A 24,698-nucleotide genomic window follows, 5' to 3' on the forward strand; every position below is an offset into this window, starting at 1 on the left:
ATTTAAATTGATGGAAACAAAAGAAATTACATGAGAGACTTTAAAGACAGATATTTTATAATATATTTTTGTAATGAAAAAAACACAAGCACACAGATGATGAGAGGAAGTTAATAGATAATTCAGTATGTCATTAATTCAATAACTTGGAACTCTAAAGACTTTACCAGCTTTTAAGAACAGTCATTTAATGGGGAAAAAAATAAAAGAAGGCAAGCTGCAAACTGTGTCCACCTGCATGCCTATCAGCAAAAGGAAGGAATAGCTTTCTTGCTAGAGTGAGAGATTTTCTTTCAATGACTATGTGCACAGGAGATGACCAAAACAGATCCCTGACTATGTAGGGGTCTTGATCCCACACTTTTATATCAGGAGAGCCCATCTCGTCTGTATGTTGACATAAGGCAAGATAACCTTCAAAAGCACCTCCCTGTCACTCACGTGGAAAAGAGATACCACCAGATGGTACAAAAGCCTGAAACCAGGAGTGTCAGTAATGGAGACTGGTACTCCACACTCACACTTGTGTGTGACAAGCGGCATCGTGCATGGTACATAACCATAGCCCTTCGTGCCATCTTCTGCCAGGACAGGTGTTAGTTCCCTTTCTGGCACATGCTGGGTCTTTCCTATGTGACAGGTCACCAAGGCCCCCCACTGGGGAAACCCCCAAACCATAGCAGAATCCTCTTGTGGTTTCCAGTGAGTTCAGACATTTCATCAGGTAAAGACAAAGCATGCCAAGTTCAGCATGCACAACATCCTGTAGGAATTTACACTTCTCTTTGGCTCTGTTACCAAAAGCAATTCCTTGTGCAAAAGAAATACGACACCGAGTCAGCAGCAAGTGATTGTGCAGGGTGGGAAAGATCGAAGAATCTGCACAAAACACAGGGCACAGCCAGGAGCAAGGCCAGGAACAAGCAAATACCCCCATAGCCGCTCTGCGAGGAACACACGCAGGCAGTGAGTGGTCAGAGCGTGTTGCCAGCTGCCCTCCAGTTGCCACCCCAGCAGCGACGGCAACCTGCCAGCACAGCCTCCAGCAGAATGTGACCACTGGGACTGCTGCTCCCTGCTACTTTGACAGCTGCTCATTTTAGACCCGATACACCAATGTTTTGTACTCGTGACTTCCAGTGTTCACACTCATTGCTGTATTAAACAGGTTTTGCTGGCCCCAAATGTCTCCCCTTCCACTGCAGACTGACGCTTTTGGTGGATTAGGAAGGTTTTCCAGTTCTTCACTGACATAAGAATTGAAGCACAACTAAATTTGGCGAAGCTCTTATGAAACGATTTGGTTTTGTGGAGAAGAGCTAATGGTAGGCTACAACCCACAAATTTTGTTATTACATCGCTTTGTTGTATTTCTGTGATCCTGTTCAGTATTTTAAAGCAGTAATGCTTTAATAGTGGGCTTGACACAGCTACAGACAACTACCTTTCTTAATTACTACACTGGGATTATCCCAAGACATTTTTTAAACTGTGCTCATAGCATGGAAACATTTGAAAACTGGTGATTTAATAAAACCACACACTGTTAGTCAAAATCAAGAACCTAATTTGGAAACGATGTTAACCTGTGTAACGTGATGCCTGAAATGTCACAGTAAGACTTTGAAAAAGTATGAAAAGGCAAGTTTCACAGTTACTTCTTTTATTTCTTTTCTAACCATAATCAAAAGCATTATTAAAAATCCTACTATTTTTCATTGTATGGCCAATGCCAAATCAAATTAATCACTTGAATGGTGCATTCAGTAACATTCAACAGTTTCTTAATTAAAGCTATAGAAGCACAGTGCCAACATTTTATGAAGAAAACTGAGGGGTTTTTTTTAGAGAGAAGAGGCACTTTTTGGTAAAAATCCTTTTAATTTAAAGCTCGAACCTCGCTGCTGAGATGCATCTAGAGCTGCACAGCAAAAGCAAGAGGCAAAACAGCGGAATTTCATCTCCCTGCCTGGTGTCCTCCCGGCTGGTTAACAGAAAGCGTCACCAAGAAAAGTTCCTCGGGACCTTCCGCTGATGCAGCCCCGCTGCTCTACGAGACAGGCCAGAGGTGCAGCCTGCCAAGACCGCCGCCGCAATTTCTGTTCATTTCCTGTGTGCTCTGGTGTAGTGCAAAGTGTCCACTTATATCTGCAAGACTTATATGGCTTGCCCCTCGCTGTACAGGAGATTGCCTCCCCGATATCACTGGCAGCTGTTGCTAGCCAGTGCAACTTTAGCATCCGTCTCTGAGTTGCTGGATTTACGCAGCAGGCAGAGTGCTTTCATTTCATCCCCAAATTCACACTCCCAATGGAGCATTTGAGCCAGAATCTGTTAAGCTTCTACATATAAACATTTTCTTGAGAAAGCCGGTCACTGGGCTGGAAAAAGTAATTTTAGTAACTTTCTGGAACTATAGCTCCAACCTCATGTTTTTACTGTGCTGCATGTAGACACAGGGACTGTCCTCTGATGTAGGCAATCATGTGAGGTCTCATGCTTATCTTCGATGAAGCCATCTCACTCTGCTTCGGCACAGTTAAATTCCCATAAGATGGGTTTAAATGATAGTAATTTACAGCCACTTTGCCCTCCCAATGGACTATGAGTTTTTGTCTTGCTATACATGAGAATCAAGTCAATTTCTAACATTTTCACTCTTTGCTCCGGAATTTAGATAGCAAGTACAGATTACTTATGAAAACGCAGATTCTCTATAAATACAGAACTACTGTTTTTCCTGGCTTGTAGCACCTAACCTAGCTTGGTATTATGCCCGACCAGGCCTACTTTCTTAGCTTAACAAGAAGCAAGTGCACATGGGGCTTTTCTACACTGTGGTTACTGCACAAGTCTCAAACATGGTATTCACATCTAGACTGTACACACCATCTCTGGTAAATTGGACTTCACTTGTGTGATACATCCTCAGAGCTGTCTTTGAAAAATTACATTAAACCACATTCTAAAGTCAAGTAAGTATATGTGTATGGTCTGTTCTACTGGAACATTAATAAACACGCACTGGTCTAAATGGTGGGGTTTAGAAACATAAAATACAAAGAAGCACAACGAAATGCACAATCCCGCCTTATTCTGGCGGGAACAGCAGGCCGGCGTATAATCACATCAAAAAAGCACTGACAGATCTGCTTGCTAACAACTATCTAATCTAATTTATCTTACCTTTTTCCTCTGCAAGTGTTTTCTTCAGGATAAATCCCGCGTTAAAGCTGGTCTCCTCCAGATTCCACAGCCCCACTTGCACCCCATTCAGAGGTGGAAACACAGCTGAAAGAAGAAGTTGGAAAATCTTAAAGCCACATCCAGAATTTTTGCAGGGACCTGTGTCAGAAGAACGGTTCCAGGCTCTGTGTGCTCCCTCCTCATTCACCTTTTACTTTAACTGCCTCTAACTGACAATGTGATAAGACCACCCCACCAACACCAGAGCATCGTAACATGCGGGTTTTGTAGGCAGAATCTAGCAATCGGTGTGCACAGATGTGCACATAGGCATACTGCTCTCTAAGGGGACCTGCACCATGATCGTGCCACGGATGGCTCAGAAAGCAGAGAAGAGCCCATGGGTGTGAGATGAAAGCAGAGAGTTCCAGCCACCGCCATTTAGATGGCAAACGTAGCCCTTCCATCTCAGAAGGCAGCAGAGGCGCTTGTTAGACCCAGCAGGGCCAGGCAGCCCCTGCAGCCAGAGCCAGTGACAGATCTGTTCGCAAATTAAAAATACTTTGAATCTCACTTCGGTCCGAAGAACCCAAATTTCACCTTTCTCAAATTCTCACAATAAAATCTTCACCTAAATTTGCTTCAGAACATTTAAGATGAAACAGAATAGTCTTCTCATAACCATGATGTACTTCACAAATGGGGAAGAAAGCCATCCTTTAAGATGCTGCAGGTTTACACATGCCTGTCTCTCCTGGGTTCATAGTTCATACAACAGCAGAGGTGATCAGAATCTGACTCACCATTTTTAGAGTAATTCCATTTTCTCTCTTTTTTCTTACATCAGTTAATGTGGAAAATACTGGCATGGCACGGTCCATCACACCTCTCTTTCTACTTTTATACATGACCTTTTTATGCTGAAATGGAAACAACCTCTGAACAAATGAAAGTCCAGAAGATACAGGACCAGGGGCAGATTAGACCGGTGTTTAACAGGACGTCACAATACTGAGTATTTGACAGATAGTATTAAAAGTAACACTGATTAGGTGAATCAGTTTCACAAACTTAATAAAAGTAAAACTAAAGATACTGAATTTGATTCAGAATATCAATTCACATTAAGACTTTTATCCAAAAAAAAAAAAAAAAGAAAATGCAAAGAACTCACCAGACGCAGGAAGCTGACAATGACTGTTGAAAATAAAGGTCACGGAAGTCAACTATTCTAGACGAGATAGGGGAAGAAAAAAGAAGAGTAGCATTCTGTGTTCTTGGCTTTTTCAGATGGACTTCTTTTTTAGCAGATTAGAACTATTATATTATTGAGAGGAAAAAAAAACCAATAACCTCAAGAGGTAACCAGAGACTGCTGCACACACAAGCTAAATTAGTCCTGGCAACTGGGTCTAGCCCATCCGGAGGCAGCAGTGACAGCAGACCCAGATGTAGTGTGATGAGAAACAGCGGAGCGGTTTAGGGTAAGTCAGCTTCCTGCGGAGAGCTCCGCAGCTCTGCCTGTGTGGGGTTTGTTGTGGGTTGGTACATGAGTGTTTAAGTCTTTCTCTCTTTGGTGACTAGGGGAGCAGATGTAAAAACCTAGAAGATGGGGGAGGGGGCCAGAACCTCCAGGCTGTAGAAAGCTTTCTCTTAGCTCGCTGTTGCTCCTGCCGCCGCCTCCTCTCAGCACCGGTGCCTAACGGCACAGCACAGCCCCACAGCCCCTGGATGTGCCAGGGGAAAAGGGGCAGATCAGCAACTCCTCGGCAGCGCAACGTGTGATTCCTTCTCCAGTACCATGAATGAGACTTGGGATATTTTTTATGGGAGCTGGAATACAGCCCTGCCTTAAAAAAAAATTAAAAAAAAAAAAAAATACACATTTAATTGAACTTGTGCAGGCACTTTTGAGCTGATTCAAGCTCGAGTTTGTCTTAATTCAATGAAGATTCCTCACAGTACTAGTTAGGATTGACCAGCATCATTTCACTAGCATACACTTTCTCTCTTCTGCCAGCACAAGAGGGCTGAGCAGGAGGACGGACCCCAGGCACAGAGACTCCCACCTTTCCCAGCATAGACGCCTTGAGCTGACTGCACTCTCATCACTTCCAGTTCTCCTACCACAACTGAAAGTAAAGCTCTGATGATAGTTTCAGGATTTCAAGTGCCAGCTCTATGGTCCATACTCCAGGAGCTGGGAGCACAGGAGGCTGTCCACTTTGGACGACCAGGCAATCAGACGGCAGGGAGGACACCCCTGTCCCATACTCCTGAAGGAGCCCAAGAGCCCAGACATGGCAGGAGAGCCACCTCAGAGCCCAACGCGAGGGTCCCCGATGGCCAGCACAGTGGGCTCGCTGCTCCTCCATCAGAGGCATGAGCAGTGGGTTCCTCAGCAGCCTCAAAACCGGCCCTGGAGTCAGAGAACTGGAACAAAGTTATTTCCAGAAAATAATTAGGGCTCAGTGAAGCCATTTCAGACCATCTCTATCCACGAAGCGGTAGGAACAAGCTGCCTGATCCAGATCTAACACCATGCATTTCGTGTTTCTTGCAGAATGGGAACTCTCTGAAGACAGCTAATGCATTTGTCCACATTAACACTATGACAGGGCAACGCATCCCAAGATGAAGTCATGCCGCTTCCAAGAGTGATTTTAAAACAACAAAATAAATTACAAGATAAAGCAAAAAGGAAACAAAAAGATAATTTACATGTGGATGAAAGGCAGTTTGTGCCAAAAATACAAATAGCTGCTGAAATAACATAACCTGTGTAAACACACTGTAAACCTGCCGGTAGGAAGCTTGCAGAACAGCGCTGCACAGTTCAGTTGCAGAATCAATTAATTTCTTTTCCCTATGAAATGAAACAAATTCAGTTAATTATCGGCAGGGATGAAGGTAAGGAAGGGTGGCTCACAGAATTCAGTTTTAGAACACTATCTCTACCCCTTAGATTGAGGCAAGATTTTGGGTAAGGGGCTTCAGCACATTATCAGTTTATGTGAGAACTTGTGTTACTGAATTTTCACATTGAATACCTATTCTGTTTTTAACCAGGTTTGCGTTTCCCAATACCAGTGCGTGCAATCAGGCAATAAGTTTCCATTGTGATTGTGATAAAGAAAATCAGACACCTAAACATTCTGAAATGTTTCCACCAGAATGCTGTGGCTTGTCAGAAGTAGGAAAATAAATACCATTTGCAAATTATTTTGATATAAATGTCTTTGGTGACCATCACCCATTTTAGGTCTGCTACAGATAGCAGTTGTTTAAAAATGCAACTACTCTTTTCTGGTTTGTGCTGCAGACTAATCCAGATGTGGGGCCAGCTGGCTAAACAGTTTGCATTTTGGGTAAAGAGCGCATCCATCTGTAAAATACTTCATAAACTACTTCTTGAATTGAGTGAGCTCAGCAAAAAAACCCCAAGACTGTAGAATAAGAAAAGTGTTCTAATGTCTTGATTTCCATCCATTTCCCTCCACTGTGCTTCCTGGAGCATCTTGACCCAATAACTCCCCAAAAATAGTTGAATGTCAAATTTATTTTTGCTTCTTCCATTCCTTTTTTTGTGTGTTTCTGTGTGTGTTTTTGTTTTTTCTTAGGGATGTACATGCTTCATGCACTTGCTCCGTGACTTCATTTCCTAGTGACCTGGAAAGAGAGTCTCAGCTCCACGCTTTCTGCACAACATGTAGGCAATTCCAAAGTTAGGAGCAATATTGCAACTGACATGTTTCTCTTGACCCTTGCTTTTTTTTTTTTCTCTCTTACTGCAGTTTTTCTGCTCCTTTTCACCTCTTTATGCTGTGCAATGAAGGGGAACATCTGGCTGTGAGAGAATATTGTTAATACATTAAAAAATACGTTGCTTCTCCTTTTTTTTTAAACTCAGTATGAGTCATTATCTGGGACTTTCAGAAACAAACACTTAGTTGCGGAAAATATAGGGGTGGAGTGGAGGGTTGCAAATTAGTTTTGCATTTAAAAGTAAGTTGACAGCAAAAAACGAAGTCTTAAAACTCAACAAAGGGTTTATGATCAATTATGTAAAATAACATTATCCAGGGTTTTGTCATGTAAAGACATGGGCCAGTTTACAATGAAATGTCGTTTTTTCCTCTTAATCCACTGTTTTCTGCCTCAGTTGGAGAAACCAGCAGGCTGCTGATGCTAGGAAGGGGTTTGAGATCAAGGAAGGAAGCTATTCCTGTCCCCCCTGCCTGATTTCCTTTTTGTTCTCAGATTCATTCAGCTCTGATTTTGGTCTGCCTCAAATAGCGTGGTATATGCCACATTCAGGAAGTAAACCATGATGCTCCTGATACCTGTTGTATTTAGTCCTACAGGCCTTTCTCCTGTCCTAGCTGCCCATTATATTATACAAAATAAAGTTCATTGTTGCTTATGTCTAGGCACTGCACCAGAGATATAAACAACACACAAATGGTGTGCCTGTTTGGTTAAAAAAGAGCCAAATTTGTTTCTTTTACCATTTGCAAAGGGAAGTAGGAAAAATATATGTGGTCCAGATGCCAGCTGTGTGTTGGGAAAACAGATGTGGCCATTTGCTTTCCCTCCGTTCCTGGGCAGTACAGGTGAAAGCAAGTAGGTTGCCCAGACCCATTTCAGCTTCCTTCCCAGGAACAGATACCTCAGAGAGAGGGAGGCTTCCTCACAGCGCCGCAGAGGGCATTGCTAAAGTCTCTGAAGGAGACACAACTTCTGCAGCATAATTCATTGTCATGTAACTAAATCTGAAAGGGGAAATGAAAACGCAGTTTCACAAGCAGTTCCTACAAGGATTTTGGAAAAATTCTCGCACTATTAATAGCTTCGCCTTGATTAATTTAGGCTCTGGCTCCTCAGCAAGCTAACACAGTGGTTAGACACCCCTCAGTTTTGGTATTGCAGTGGCACAAACTGAGGCGTGCAGTGGTAAAACAGAATCCAAAACCTAGCGTATGACAGGTTTCTGACACATCATGTGGGAGGACTAGAGGTCTTCAGAGGGTGAGTCAAAGCCCTCCAGCACACTGAGGCTGGAGTGTGCCTGACAGAGAATCCTAAATGCAGGAGCATGTCTGAAATGCTACCCCCCCACAATGAACACTCCTGTCTCCCTCCTGAGTTACAGAGCAAGTTACAAAGTTCAACCCTCAACTCAGCTCTTGAGCCCCTTCTCCAGGCATCGCCTCTTCCCTGAGACAATGGCAAAGAGGCCAACACAGCTCTGGTGCAGAGGGAGAGGTGTTGTGCTGTTAGTGCGGAGCCAGGGCCACAGCTGCAGGTCCCCACTGTCACAGGCATGGGCTCCATGGCAGCCAGGTACCAGCTCTGGCCCACTCCTCTGCTGGTCACCATCCCACACCTGGCATGGCCATGGAAGGGCTGTCAGGAGGCAGAGCGGCGGCGTGGAGCAGACACAGCACGGTACCACCAGCATACCTAGCAGGTAGAGTTGGCCAAGGAGCACCTCCACCTGTCCTGCAAAACCAGGTCTGTCCTCCCTTCAATGTGGAAATGAAGCTATCTTCAGTGACACGCTTGCCCTGTGGCTCGGGTGGCCACAGGGCAGCCCTCCAGCTACACCTGCCCGAGCAGGTTTGGCCCCACACCACCCAGTTTCTAGATGCAAACCATGCTGAGATGGGTGCAAGGCACTGAGTGGCTCAGACCTGGGCACAACTGGGCAGCACAGACCTCCCAAGCCCAAACCAGAGAACCTTGAGTTGTGCAAATGATCAAACTTGGGTTTGGGACTAACACTGGGGTGTGGGCATCTACATTTACCCAGCCTCTTTTCAGGACTGATACAGCCATATTCCATAGATTAAACCCATATGCTTGTGCAGCCAAAGCAGCCAGAGATTTTTCTACTTTCTGAGACCACAGCCTTCTGCAGCCTCAGCTACACAGCTACTCTTCACTGCTTTTGCATCTTTCCCCCCAGTGTACAGAATACTGATGAGCTTTTTCTCTGGGATATTCCTCCTGAGACTGTCTTGTCAGCAATGTGTGCTGTGTTACAAAACTAACGTTTACATATTTTTTTTTTTTTCTTGGTATCTAATAAGCAGGAACTCATGTGCCGACTTCCTAGCACAATTCCTCCCATGACGCCAGTGCAGAACGGGCGCTCCGGACAACGCATGGGAAGTGCTTTCCTCCAGTATGAAATATGAAAGCCTACTTCCCCTTTCTTGGAAGGGCAGCGTGCTCAGGAGCTGCGCTGGGGTCACTTAATTCCCCCATCTCTCGTTCTGAGACAGCCTGGCACAAAAGCAGTCACATCACTCACTGAGAACAAATTCCATCTTCCCCGAATCAGGTACTAATTCCCAAAATGCCCATCTGCCCTATTCGGGGAACAAGATTTCTTCTGTGTTTGCCTGCTGGTTTGGTTTTCATTTGGTGTATTGGGGTGGGTTTTTTTGGTTTTGTTTTTTGGTTGTTTGGTTAGATTTTTGTTGTTGTTGTTATTGTTTTGGGGTGTTTTTGTTTGTTTATTTTGTTCGGTTTGGTTTGTCGGTTTTTGCTGGGGCTCTTGGGATACATTTGCAGGCCCGAGGGGCACAGAGTGGCTGTGCAGCCCCGGAGCTGGCGGGGAGAGGGCACAAGTGCCTTGGGAAGGTGGCTGCCGGTGGCGGGGGCAGCGGCCAGGGCTGCAGGGCGGGCAGAGGAGGGCCCAGGCAGGGCGGGCAGGGCAGGCAGGGTGGGCAGGGCAGGCAGGGCGGGCAGGGCGGGCAGGGTGGGCAGGCCCCCCTCGGCAGTCCCGGGGTCTGAGGGGCAGCCCTCTCCTCCCAGCAAACGCTTCCACACACGTAACGTGCGAGCCCACATCTGTTTCTGCAAACTGTCTGACTTTTGCAATTTTCTCTCACCCCAGGGACATTAACACTTCCTTCCTCCATCTGGATTTATTGCAAAAATAATCCCAGTGGCTCAGATGAAACCATGGAGGGGGCTCCAGTGGTTTTCTCTGTGAAATTTCACCCAACCTGAGGCTACTCCATGGCTTCAGGGCCAGGTCAGCTTGCCGCACCCACTCCCCGCCCTTGTCCAAGGCTGGGGCAGCTGAGGTGCTTCCATGCTGCTATCTGTGTTGACAGAGGCCAGAAGTGCTGAGGAAACCCTGGTTCCTCCTTTCATTCTGCCCCGAAGGGCGAAGAGCTGAGCTCTGTCACTGCGAGCAAGTTCCGGCAGAAGCAGCACTTCTCCTCAGACCTGTCTGGCAGCCCCAGGCCAGGCCCCGTAGTCTGGCCACCTCGGGCTCCCCCTTCATGTCCTCCCCACGGCCTGCCCGTGTGGGGCTCCCCCTTCCCTGACTCCCCAGCAGCCCCGGGTGCAGCAGCGGCAGCACCGTGCCCCAGGAAAACCGCAGCTGAGGGCAGCTTGGCTCCGGGCCCGGGGGAACCACCGTGAACGTTAACACCAAGCACACAGCTGCCCCGGGCACCCCCGCGGGACTGGGTGCTCCTGTCTCGAGATGCTCCTGCCCTGCCACCTGCGCTGCCATTTCTTGTTATTTCTGCAGTCTCTGTGTTGGCCTTGTCAGGAAAGGAAATGCCAGCACAAACTAGGCCTCCTGCCCCAGCAAAGTCAGAAGCCATTGGAGTTTCCCTTGGGAAAGTCAGCAAGATGGAGGCAGCAGCTGTTTTTATCTTCAATGTCCTTTTCCCACTTCCTGCTGTTTTGAAGGAAGAGATGGGGATAATCATACCGGGAAGTCTCAGGCTCCCCACTTCACCAGCCAGTTTCTTCTTTCTCGTCCATGAAGACAGACATGTTTCCTCAGGAGAGGGCTCAGAACAGAAGCCTGACATGGGTGCCCTGAATTGCTCCCAAAGGACTCTCTGGGGGAAGCCAGGGTCCATCGTCCCTCCAGGGACGTTCTCTTCCTTCTGTGGTATATCAAGATAGCCGCTTTACAGAATCACAGAACCGACTGGGTTGGAAAAGACCTCAGAGATCATCGAGTCCAACCCTTGGTCCAACTCCAGTCCATTGACTAGATCATGGCACTAAGTGCCATGTCCAATCTTAGTTTAAAAACCTCCAGGGACGGCGAGTCCGCCACCTCCCTGGACAGGCTGTTCCAATGCCTGACCACTCTCTCTGTAAAGAATTTCTTTCTAATATCCAGCCTAAATTTCCCCTGGCAGAGTTTAAGCTCATGCCCCCTTGTCCTATTGCTGACTGCCTGGGAGAAGAGACCAATCCCCACCTGGCTATAACTTCCCTTCAGGTAGTTACATGGCTATCTGGATAAACGCTGAAAAGCCGAAGGTCCCAGTCACCCACAGCTTACCTATATGGCACCGCAAGACAGAAAAAGGGGATAATCTGGAAAGGCAAGAAGGACACACACAGGTGAGGAAGCCTACTTTTACCCTTCCTTAGGGAAGGGGATCCAAGGCAATACCTTATGAGTGTGCTGACATACAGCAAGAAATATTATGCAGAGCTCCCACAGCCCGACTTGACAGGACCACCATTCCTCGATTTGCAGACCAAATTGATTAAATTTCATTGCTTGCTTTCCCATCCAGTGTGTACAATCAGAAGGAGGGTCCTGTTTCTCAAGATAACACAAAAATAATAATGATCCATACAGTTGCTTACCAAACTTGTAGAAAGAGCAATCGGCATAGCAGCACTGCCACAGTTAAATGTCCTGCCCAAAGTGACAGATATCACATCCTGATCATACAGAGGAACTGTATCAACATTCAATATTTTTACTATTATGTAGGGATCCCAAAGTCAGGTAAGATGTCTCCTGAGCCATATTAAAAAATATTTAATACTCACAAGAAGTACACAAATCTAGTTTTAGACATAACACCATGACAGAGGACACAAAACAGCTTACGACAATAGGGAGGAAAGCAAGATGGTGGCTTTTATCTCGTGCTCCCTCTCAGTCCTTTTTGTTTCTGCAGCTTGAGCTAAAGATCACAGAGCATGAGACAGCACAAGGGTCTCAGGCCATAGGGACCTCCGGTGTCACTGGGGATACATAGCTGCCTTTTTCAAATCCTGAAGTAGCAGAGATTGCCTAAATGTCCATCGTGGAATGGATGCCAAAAGCTCCATTTATTCGTCAAAAAGCTACCAAAACTGCAACGCCTCCCCACCCCCAAAGTGTGCAACATAGGTTTTGTTTCAGTCAAGACAAAGATCTGTAGCATTGTTGAAATATGAAAGATATATGAATAAAGCTAAAAGAAAACCCCAAACCTGAACATGGTACAAAACAAGTCACTTGCAGGATGTTGAGTCCTATTTACTACATTTAATTCAGCAAGACCTCTGAACGGTGCATCCCTGTGACAGTCTGCTTTGAGATGCTGATTTGGATATACCAGCACTGCTCTGCTGGAGCTGGAGGAAATGAGCTACCCCCACAGTAGTGCCCCATCCACGCATGGTACTTTACTACATGGTCCTGCTGCACCACAGGGTCTCCCGGACACCTCTGCACTGCCCACTCACCACACACCACCATTCCACCAGCTTTTGCAGATCCCTTCTGGCATTGGCCATGTTCTTACTCCACTGGTATGCCCCTACTCCATGCCACTATCCATCCTCCTGCATTAAGCCTCTCACGCTATACTAGGTCTCTCTTCTTCACCACAACAGCCTCTTAGCACTGGTTTGGATCCAGTAGCCAGCCTTCCCCACAGCGCTTTCAGGGGCTGTGCCTGCACCTGGCAACCTGCTCCCTCAGACGTGGCCCATCCACATGCCTCCAGAGATCTTCCCCTCAAGATTCTTGCAGCTTACAGGGTATCTCCACGCCTCGTAGGTTCTCTGACCATCCCCCTGATGTACTTTCCACTGAGTTGCGGGAGAGAAAGGCTGCAGACCTGATTCAGCATCCCAAGGGCTCCCCAGCACTCAGGGACATGGGGCAGACTGGCCCCACAGGGTGATAAAGACTCCTGGATCCTCCGAAACTCCCAAATGTCACTTGAGACAAACACAGGCCCTGTTTACAGGAAAGGCTCTCTGAGCTAATCCTCAAAAGACAGCACGTCCCAGCTCCATGCCATGCAGAAGCCACTCAGGCTATAGGAAAAAGGGAACTTTATCTCCTGACCTTCCCAACAGAATGAATGATGGCTACTAATGAGAAGCCATTGCTAGCCCAGTCAGGCTCCGTGATGCAGAAAATCAAGCAACATCAAGAAGCATCCTTCCCCATGAGCATTTTAAATGAGAGTATTTGCCACCAGCAACACGCACAGTAGCACGGGGCTTCAGCAAGCTGCACGATGTCTATGTGCCGGTCTCCGAACAGATCGATTTGTCCAAGCATCCAGACAACTAACCTACAAAAAACACAAGGTAGCTAAAGGAGAAACCCCAACGTTATCATCTTCAATCTGACTGCAAAAATGAACTTGTCTTACCCATCTTTAAGCACAGAGCAGCAAGTATATTTTGAAAACAAACTCTACTCCACCCATCTGTAAAGAAGAGAAAAAGGTCACCAAAACAATACTCTGAATACAGTATTCTCCTTCTGAGGAACAAACGAACAGCACGTGATGTGTAACAACATCCTTTAGCGCATGTCACACAGAGAAACAACAGCTCCAGCAAGAGCACAGTAAAAGCTGCTGCCACCATCACTCTATGCCATTGGCAAGGGCACCACCTATTGTCGAACTACCCGATGCATTCCACCAGCAGACACAACATTTAATTACACTTCAATGATTTGAGCTAAAAATTTCTGTTTGCCTCAAGCAAAATTTTGATTTTTACCACACTTCAGTTGTCAGCCTCAAAGTTCAAACCATTTCCATAAGTAAGGACAGACTATGTGGGCAGTGAGGCACTGGAACAGGCTCCCAGAGAAGCTGTGGATGCCCCATCCCTGCAAGTGTTCAAGGCCAAGCTGGATGGGGCTCTGAGCAATCTGGTCTGGTGGAAGGTGTCCCTGCCCATGGCGGGCAGCTGGAATTAGATGGCCTTTAAGGTCCCTTCCAACCCAGCACACAGAGGAAATAAGGGAATGAACTGAAACAGAAGCTGGTGAATCAGGATGGGCTGTTTTAGCCAGGGCAGGAGATAAGCTGGGTTTCCATGTTGAGAGAAGGCAAGTCATTAGCAGTACCTCCACTTAAAAACATGCCAATCTGAGAGACTAATCCCCACCCTGCCAGAGCAGGAGGTCCCTGTCAGGAGCACACAACTAACCAGACATTCACTAACTCTGTGGTCTAGTAGCTGTGGCTCAGAATCAGCCAGGTCAGATCTAAGCCAGCATCTGCCAAGTTTTCATGTATTCCCAAAACCTGTTTTCCCTGCTCTCTTGAACAGCTTATTAGTCAGGGCTTCGCGGTGCAAATGCACAAACCTGGCTTGGTTCGGCAGTCTATCCAAGCTACAAGGCAATGAAGTCATAGGAGTGACTGCAGGAGTTCACTGGGTCAAAGCCAGCTGTCCTCAACCTGAGCTAATAATAAAACATCCTGGACTCCAGCCAGCACTTTGCTCTCAGGTGTCTTTCCACACTTCCAGGAATATGGCACAGGAATATCTGCACTTGACCTGCAGAGAGCAGGCTTGGGAAAAGCCAGGCTTACTAGCTCTGAATCCACAGTGATACGGTGATTGTGCTTGCTCAGGATCCAACCTGTCTCTGCCCTGGACCTAAACGGTCTCAATAAATGAGGTCTATGCAGAACAATCTATCCCTCCCCAAACTCTCGTCTTTACAGTGGTTATACCTGCTCCTCCCCTTGACATACACCACTGCCACTCTCCCACAAAATAAGTAAGGCCTGAACAGCATTTCTTCAGGCCAAAAAAAAAAAATCTGAAATCATGACCCTCATTTTCAGTAATGTGAGCATTCAGCTCCCACTCGTAACACTTAAAATCAGGCCACAAATCTGTTCCTTTTTACGCCTGCAGATGGTTGCTTCATCTCTCTACAGATGGTAACCTGAAGTCAAGGCAAGAGGCTTTCATGCATAACTCCAAGACTAGTATTTGACAAAATCTGATACAAGCTGAAATGCAGTCTTCCAAGGAAAGACAGAAGGCTGTAATTGTGGCAAAAATCCTTTATTAAACTAGATTTCATAAATTCCTTTTCACATTAGAAATTCTAAATGCAAATTACAAAACTGTATTTCAGTAAAAAAAATTATAGTTAACAGCAAAATTACAACTTTATACAAATAAAAAAATCATTTCTTATTTTAATTTAAAAATAGACATTGATATCTTTCCAATGTACTGGTCCTAACAGATTTTACAATGGGTAGCTGCAATACTAAGTCTTTTCACATGCATATTCACATATAATCATGTAATCCTCTGCACAGTTTATTTAGCTGAAATAGCATGAACACTTGAGCTTTGGCTGGGTTTGTGGTTTGTTTTTTAAGAGAACACGATACTTGGGAATTGTTGTACGTCAATGAACTCTTCTTTGTTACAGTGTTCATGCTCTGTCCTCTACTCAGCTCTGCAAAGAGGGCAATGTTATTCTGGAAATGTGAACTGCATCTGAAGACATAAGCATCAGTAATGTCAAGTCTATGTATAATTTCTCATATTACATTTATGATGATCCTTCTTTGCTATTACCAACAACAAAATTATTCTCTTGTCCACCCACCACATTTTGTGGCAACATTAAATAACAATTCGGTTCCATTTCGCCTCCTCAAGTAAAACCTTCTAGAATACATGTTCTGTTAAGCATGTAAAGATCTTCCCTGACATTGTACATATTCACAACAGTGATGTCCCAAATGTTCTAGGTTATGACTAGAGCATCTGGACATTTTTTAAATGGGGATTCCCAAATCACAATGTTTTCCAACAGCCACCAAAAAAATGCCAGTTAAACTTTGCCTGAAGTGTCCTTCAACAGGCCTACAAAAACATTGTTTAAATAAAATTGTATCACATCCTATTAAAAGCAAAAGCCAAAGTCATTGAAGTATTATCAAGGTATTTTGAAGTATTTTTTTAAATATCACTTTTGCCCTACTACTTTCACAACCAACTGAAATATATTTTTAAACACATTACTTAGGAGAACAACTTGTGTCATTGCACCTCTGGGGCTTATTTTTTTTTTACTGTAAGATTACTCATCAATGCCAGCACAAGCATTCATTTTTTTATTTTAAAAAGATATAATTTTCCTAAATTCTAAATTGGGTTAAATGTTTTGTAAACAAGAAACCCAAAGTCACATATTAAAGGCTACCAGTCATCACAACCACATGCTGTTGAAGAATAGAATAAAAAGTGGTACACAAAATAGGTATTTTAACAGTCGCACATTATTTTAGAGTGCTGGTGGCAATACTGCTAAGTGCTACTTTAATTCAAAGTATAAGATGATACAGAATTTACAGAATACGTCAGGATTCTCATTGACGTAACTGCAAAAGACATCAGGAAAGCTGGAAGTTCAAAAATGTAACCTACTTTGAAATACCATTTTGAAACAGTTATATTTTATATAATTAATCCCACTATATGTTATAAAAACAGTCAAAGAAATACAATACGTCCAGTGTTTTTTTTCTGGACAGTTTGGCAAGCAGCTGAAGGCATGGAGATCCTTACTAATTAAAATCTACTTCTGTGCACTGATCTTCTGCTCCATTCTGTACCCAACTCAGCACAGCTTCTCAGCACATGCTTAAGCTCCTATGAAAGAAAAAGGCTGAGCTCGTATTCTCTGTGAGCTGGAGCTGCAATGCCTCACCCGGAGTTGCTGAAGCTGACGGAGGCTCTGTCGCTAACTTGAGTAAAGGCAAGATCAGTTCTGCCCATGTTGTGATTTCAAAACCTCATATTTCATCAAAGTTCAGCCTGTAATCAAACTAACTTACACTAGGCAAATGATCAACCTATAACCAGACAGGGTGTTCCGAGTACCTTAGTGAAGCTGAACGTCTACCCAAAAGGACAATGGAGAGAGGGAGAAAGAACACTCCAGATGGCTCTTAAGCTACATACTCCTCTGCTGACTTTGACAGACTGGACAAAAACTCTCCTAGTAAGGGATGGAGCTGAGGTTTTGCCCTGAACATCTTGTATGCATTTATCCAAATAGGACTAAGAGATGAAAAAGTGATATGGGACAACATTGAAGCTCAGTGGGAAGAATTTCTTTTCTGAAGAGTCCTAGCCTCCTTCCAGGTGCTGTTTATGCACTTTTTTTTTCTTTAATCTTTTTTTGTCCCCCTGATCTTGCATTTTTAGGTTGCAGTGGCAATTTTGGAAGAGGTTTAGGAAATGGTGACTTCAAGAATACCCCTGAGCACACTGATGAGGGCATTTTCTGGGGAAGCAAGAGTCAAGCACAATCCTCACCTTCTTGCTAAGCTGTAAGAAGGCAAAAAGCTGCGTTTCTCATCTCCAGGGTAAACTTGTCAACAACTAGATTATGACGAACAGATGGGCAAGACAACAACTTTTTCTGCATGTCTTTTGAACTGAAATCTAAGCTGCCTTTGTCCATGTCAGGAATGGTGTGAACACACTGAGCAAATCAGGCTCCCTCCCAAAACAACCAGAAGTGTTGGCACTTCTCCGTTTACCAGCACATCAGTGTAGGGCTTGGACATCCAGCAGCTCAACACACAACTCTTCTGAGCAGACACTGGGACCTTTCCTGGGCCAACCATCAGGGACTACACTTTGAAGAGCTGCACCTCCATTTGTGATAACTAAGGAAAACCTGCTCAGGAGCAGGAGCAAGTTCCTTGGTCCAAAAGAAAGATCGTAGCTCCACTGAGGGAATTCTAGCATCTGCAACCCTGGACAGCTGACAGTCTGAAGTGCTGTCACAAGTCCAAATGCCTAAATGACATCTCGGTCCATTTTAGGCACTGTCAGCAGAGGACAGAGCATGAGCTTCACCACACAGGACACTGTGCAGTGCTGGTGCTGTTTGGGGAGCAGAGATCTTCCGTATTTCACCCACTGGTTACCAGAGCAGCCCAGGGAGAAAGACAAAGAGAAGTGACACAATTCAGATTAACTAAGTACCCAAAAAAAATATAAAACTTACTATGACAGTCTATTATTCCAACAAGAGTCCCTTTCATTAAGTATTATTCAATCTCTTTTTCTACCAGAAATCACCATGAAAAGATTATTGTATCTGTTGAAGCATGACAAACTCACTTTTAAGTCTACCGTACACTACATTCACTATGTATATATTACAGTCAATATGGATACTCAGGAAACATCATGTCTTTCAGTTTGTCAGCAGCTTACACAGATACATTTTCAAGTGAAACCTATTTCTGTGCACAGCTTTTCTCACAGAAGTTCCTTGCTTATTACTACCCATGCACACAAATGGCAGAACTTGCACAAACGTATGGATTCATACACAAATTGTATGTGCATATGGCTCCTTAACTGCAAAAATGGTTTAAAATGAAAAAAACGTCCCATTACTCCTTAACCTATCAATATTATTCCTAATACACAACTCATACATGTTCTGAAAAAGCCTCACGAAAAAAACCATGCCTTTCAAGAGGCAAAGATGTAAATAAAAGTAGTAAAGAATTCTAGAAGATATTTCTATTTAAAAATGTTCTGATTGCTTACTGGAAACACTTACCAAAGTTCAGATGTTTATATTTAATTGAGGGGGTTGGTTTGTTGTCATTTTGTATTTTTACACAGATGTTTCTCAATGCTGATGCAACACCACCACCAACAGAATAACTTTTGTACTCCCAGACATTCCAGTTAGGCAATTACTACTGTAGTATTAGCATTCACTTTGATGTTAAAATAGATTTAAAATGTCTCACAGGCAATCATATTCTCTGCAAGGAAATCACTGAGTACAATATACACAGAATGAAGACACCTCACTATTAGACACCTGTAACGTGAAATAGTACTTAATTTGCTCCATTTAAAGAGCTATAAAGGAAGGAACACCTTTAGTCAAGTCGATGTTGAAAAAAGGGCACCTCCTGCAACATAACAGTCTTGGATATGTGTTACTAGAGATTGAACTACAGCATAGTAATTTTGCCTTTAATAGATCACAGGAAGTCTGCAGAATTACCGAACACACAGCTGGTCTTCATGCACAGTCCTTTATATGCAACTTCCATCAATATGGACATAAATTTTGAATGGAGTAAGAACAAACTGGTTAACCCATCACAAAATAACCACTAAAAAGACATCAGACTTCTGAAGAAACCTGGAAATATTTAGCAGCACTCAGCTGTAACTGGATTTGAAGTATCAGGTAGTTGCCCAGTTCCCACCTCTCCTGTGCTCTCCTGTAGGGTTTAGCACAAAGTTCTGAATGACAAAATAACTCTGTACAAGGTAACATGTTCTAAAAGCACAGAACCCACAACAATTAAAATGTGTGAGGGTCAAAAGACATAAACTGGGTATGCTGAGGAGACACTTATATTTAAAAATTGTACCTTAAGCTCCTTTTAGAAATCATATACTGCTTAGCAGAATTCTTCATCTGCATTTCTGAGACTTCAGATCCTGTAGGTGTCTTCTTTTTGCAGGTTAAAAAAAAAAATGATCCATTCCACACAAAAATTTTCTTGGAAATAAACTGATAAAACCACTTGTAAATTGAGACCATTTCTAATAAAATATTGTCCTTTAAAATGGATTACAAAATACTATTGCAGTTGTCCAAAACGTTTTCAGTTGTCACCTGACACCTCAGTTTCCATATTCCTCTTCTCGACAACCCTTCAATTCAGCATGACTTTCAGGCAGCCTGGTTTTATTTCTGTGAACCTGTGGAACGAGGGAAAAAAAATGAAGCTTGAACATGAAAGCTATTGTGCAATGCCATCTCCTTCAGCCCTCATCAAACATACAGAAAGTGATAAGGTTCTCAGTCAAGTATGTGTGCACGTGAGGGTCAGGAAATCACCACCATGTCCTCTGGATATGACAAGGAAGGAGGATTTTACAGGATCTGGAGAGGTGAAGAGCTGGAAACAGCATGAACTAAGAAGAAGGTTAAAAAAAAAAAAAGCTGCCCAATATGCTTGGCTATATTCATTCTGCTCCTCTCTTCCTCCTCCCATTTCATTCCCTCTTCTTTCAGAACAGATGTTCGCCCTTGTCTTCCATAGAAAGTAAGAAGGAAATGGGAAATGAAATCTTTGCTATTTCTGAGTCCGACCTTCACAACCACCTTCATAGACTCCTGTAAAGAAAAGCAGCGAACACACGGATGCCAGCCTGGACTGGCTAAACTGCTGTCCCACATAAGCCAAGCGCTAAAGCAGGTATTGGAGACCGGTAAAAAGCCAGATTAACAACTTTTCACAGTAAATCTAGAAACCTTGAATGGAAATATGTAATTAAACTATGTTAGGTAAGTTTAATTCATAGTGTTTTCATGTATCTCAGAGGAAATGATCTAATATTTAATAGGTGTCCCATATAAGATGGTTTTATGTCACACAACCGCATTTATGAAACAGCAGACCTACTATGATCTGAAACAGCAGACCTGCCTTGATCTTTTTAGGACTTGAACAGTACTCAAACTTCAATTTTCAGTTAGTTAAATGTGGGTTAAGAAAAAAAAAGTATCAGTAACAAAAATCTAAACTCACCTGAAGTTGTGGCTGGTGAGGTATCTGATAGCTGCTGGTCTGATGCGAGCAACTCCTCCCTGACTATGGCTTCCTCTTCCCGTGATAACATAGAGATAGGGTTTACCACCAGTCTGCTGATGCTCTGTAACAGCATGGATTGTAACGGTTAAAATTGTCCCTTGGCAGACACTCAGCCTTCAGAATACTCTTTCCATCCGTTCTTCTGAAAACCCTCACGTAGTGATTTAGAACTTTGCTTTCCCATGCTGGCTATGCATCTTTTACATAAACATAGCCCTTCTTCCCCTCTTCTGAAACAGACATTCTGAAAAAATGCAGTCAAGTTTCTTAAATCCAGATTGCTATATGCATGTTGTGATCATCACAAAAACTTTCTAATTTCATAGCAGCTTTACTGTTTCTATCATATAATTTCCACTTGGAATTTACACTCTCTGATATAAATTAAAATTGTGGAATTAAAAGAGATAGGTGTAATATAGTTAATTTTTAGATGACACTTCTATTAGTTTCAAATCTTAAATCAATGTGAATAAAAGAGATAATATTTTATTGGATAAAGAAAAGAAGAAGGAGGAAAATATAAGTCCACACAGTCTTCACTTTTATGTCACACTTCCGTGGACTAACTTCTGCTATTTTGGAGCACGAGAATCAACAGATCACGTGAGCTTTATTAAGGCATCCAGCCCTGATAACAAAATAAATTGCTGCTCTCCCAGAGATCACAGCAACCTAAACTGATCAAGTTTGAAAAAATATAAATTCAGCTGGATTCTCACAAGCCAAGATTCACCACTTTGAGATTATCAGTTCACGTGGCATCTTTTTTCAACTACCCTCTCTCTTCCTTAACTTTGTGTTTTCTATTAGTTTACTGTTAATTCTGCCAGCACTAAGTGCCTGGTATTGATTCCTTTCCCATGTATGCACACTGAAATGAATTGTTTTTGAGATTCAGGTGAATGGACTGACCAGAGAACTCCTACCATCGCTCCAGGACTCCTGATTTAAGTGCAGCTCAGGAAATTCAGCTCAAAAAAGCATTAGGTTACAGCTTAAAGTACACAAATGTCATTTTAGGAATAGCACAAGATAATGCAATTTAATTATCTTTGATGTATATTGAAAGAAAAGGGTTATCTAAGGCCCCACTGAACACTTGTTTCTACCATGTGGAGTAGCTGTTTCAAAAAATTAGGTTTGTGCAGTGGTACCTTGTGTAAGAAATATTTTTTATAAAAGCATTTTCAGTGTGCTTAAATGTATGGGTAAACTAATAATGCAGAAAATGTATCTTTTTAAAGCAATAACACTCATGAAATACTTGACCACTCCACTGGGGGAAAAAACAAGCCCTCAAGCAAAACTGTGCAGAATAACCTTTATGGAAGCAGCTGTATTCTGATCTCAAGAGATCGTGTTGACAAATCAATATTGAAGTTACTGACAGCTCAAAATCACACTACTTCATGTAGAAGTTGAAGACAATATAATCACTGTGGTTAGAATTCCAACATAACGATTTTTCTTTAAAGATTAAAACAGCAACATAGTTATGACAAAAGAATGCAAAGATGACACCAATGTTTGAATTACGACCTGCGTAAAAAATGCCAGGAAGGACAGACCAAGTCTTCAATAAAAGAATAAAAGGATACAACAGAAGGAAAAGGAAGATTTACAAACACGGGGGAGGCAAGACAGAAAGCAAAAGGAATCATTGCTGTGTCAAAAGAAAAACAATTCCCTGGGAGAACCTCGAAAATAAACACAAAGTCAGTTGTTTTTACAGGTTATCAAATTACATTCATTCCCTCTGATATTCCATATATTGTGATTTCTTAGTAGAAGATTAGTAGAATAACTTTTAGGAGGCAGAAATTATTAGTTTATTCCTACCTTCACTTTTTTCCTGCAGCACTCTGGACAAGTGAGTCACAGCTTCTTCCACGTGGAGACCATGCAGATCCAACACGTTCATAGGCAGCAAGGAAGTATTTGCTCTCTCAAAGATTTGCACAGCAGCAGCATGGTTGGCTTCTTTCATCTTCTGCTCATGAAGGCGACCCTTTATTCATAAGCACAGCAACTATTACATGCCGAGACACAATCTAAGCTCCACACTGGTTGCTGCGTTCAAAATGCCAGTACCGGCAGGACGCTTTTAGCTCACAGTTTGAAGCGGTAAAATCTACAGTCACAACAGAACTTCTGGAAGAGGCTCAGTGAGACCTACTCACAAGGAGGTTTCATGAAATCTGTTCTTAGAAAATTACTCAAAGCTGGCCCGAAGAAGAAATCATAATGAAAGCCTTACAAGAAACAAAAAAAGCCAGAAAAGGCACAAAACCGTAAAGTCTTTACATAAGCTAGAATGTTACTCTTCATGCTGATTCTCAGACCTATTATCCTAACAACAGAATTTTACTTTCTGAAAGGATTTTGCTAAAAATATAGTGAAAGAATTCCAGAGAAACTGCCCAATGGCCCAGGAAAAACCTGCTGCATGTTGAGATTAATTCTTCTGAAGTCTTTCCCTAAAAATCAGACAAGCCAAGGGCAAACTCTTACTTTTTTTTTTCTTTTTCAAATAGTTGCTTATTATATCTGCTAATATTTTTGACAGATCTTTTATGACCGACAAGGTCAATAGAGTTGCTATTGGAATTATGGGCAAGGAGCAATACAGGGTTATTCATATTATACAGTCAAGTACCAAATACTTCCCATGAAACTTGCAGTGATAATGTCTGAGAGACTGAAGCAACAAATCGTATCTTCAAAGTTCTGTAGGCACAGTCTGAAAATAAACTGAAGACTTAACTCCAGGTATTGAACTGACAAGGGCTCAAGAGAACAGAATTGAGTGTCTGTCTTACACTTTCTTAAAATGGATCATCTGAAGTGTATTAGTGTCAGACCACACACCAGCCCCGTAACTTTCACTTGCAGAGGATTCCCAAGATAGACTAAGGCCACCAAGCATAAAATATGTTTCATGAATACAAGTAGCTCAGTTTGCCTTTTTATTACCTAAAAGAAAATATATAATACATTTCCAGATTGTACTTGTCATGGCTAAGCACAAGACAGTACTTGAAATTGCATTTCTATTTAAAATCATGCAGACCTTTGGTCAGAATCTCTCCAAACTTCAAGAATATATAAACAAAGAACATTAAAAGTTCATTATAAAGACCAATAATCAATATTTCCTACATACATAGCAACAATTTAAATGTTTAGAGTGATACATTTTACCAGCTGTGTGAAAGCTTTAAGATAATAAACAAATTCAAGTGATTCACTATTACATTTTTGTCCTGTCAAAATGCAATTCATAGTTCAGAATTAAACGCTTCCATAATGTAACTTCTTACTGAATTTTATATGCTATTACATCAGGCAAAAGCTACAGCCTTTGAAGATACTCGTAACAGAATTTTTAGGAGTGGTCTGAGTGAAGTTTGAACAGAAGGGTCTCGTGTGAAGGCACCAAGAAACTAATGTACAGGAAGGGTTACAAGAACAGTTGATACTTATAATCAAGAATATGAACAACAGTAACCAAATTGCTACATACCAAGAAACGTGCTTGAATCAAGACCAGAGCACACAAGACTGGTCAGCAGCAGATCTACACTCCACAACCACACAGATGGCAAAAAGCACAGCATACCACACCATGTGTGTCCCAACCCAAGACAGACTGTAGCCATAAAGATAGTCAGAATAGGAAGCAAGGGCAGCAGGCAGAAATCTTGGCCAAGATTTATGGAGGATGAAGCCAGCAAGATTCTGAGGCAAAAGATCACATCTTAATACCTTTCTGACTCCTAAAAAGTACACAAGGTGTGT

The 24,698-nt window shown here is 43.0% G+C and overlaps 1 protein-coding gene across 1 annotated transcript in view; it reads right to left on the minus strand.

Annotated features, from left to right (window-relative positions):
* Positions 1-19,127: 19,127 nt before the first annotated feature.
* Positions 19,128-24,698, minus strand: part of N4BP2 (NEDD4 binding protein 2) — a 34,944-nt gene continuing 29,373 nt past the window's right edge. The window contains exons 16-18 of the mRNA XM_080344285.1: positions 22,740-22,908; positions 20,835-20,958; positions 19,128-20,001 (exon numbers count right to left, since the gene is read on the minus strand). Of these exons, the coding sequence (XP_080200411.1) occupies positions 19,956-20,001; positions 20,835-20,958; positions 22,740-22,908 (339 nt within the window). The 3' untranslated portion in view covers positions 19,128-19,955. The remainder of the gene's footprint in view (positions 20,002-20,834; positions 20,959-22,739; positions 22,909-24,698) is intronic.

The sequence above is a fragment of the Nesoenas mayeri genome (assembly GCF_963082525.1).
Source record: "Nesoenas mayeri genome assembly, chromosome: 4".
Lineage (NCBI taxonomy): Eukaryota > Metazoa > Chordata > Aves > Columbiformes > Columbidae > Nesoenas > Nesoenas mayeri.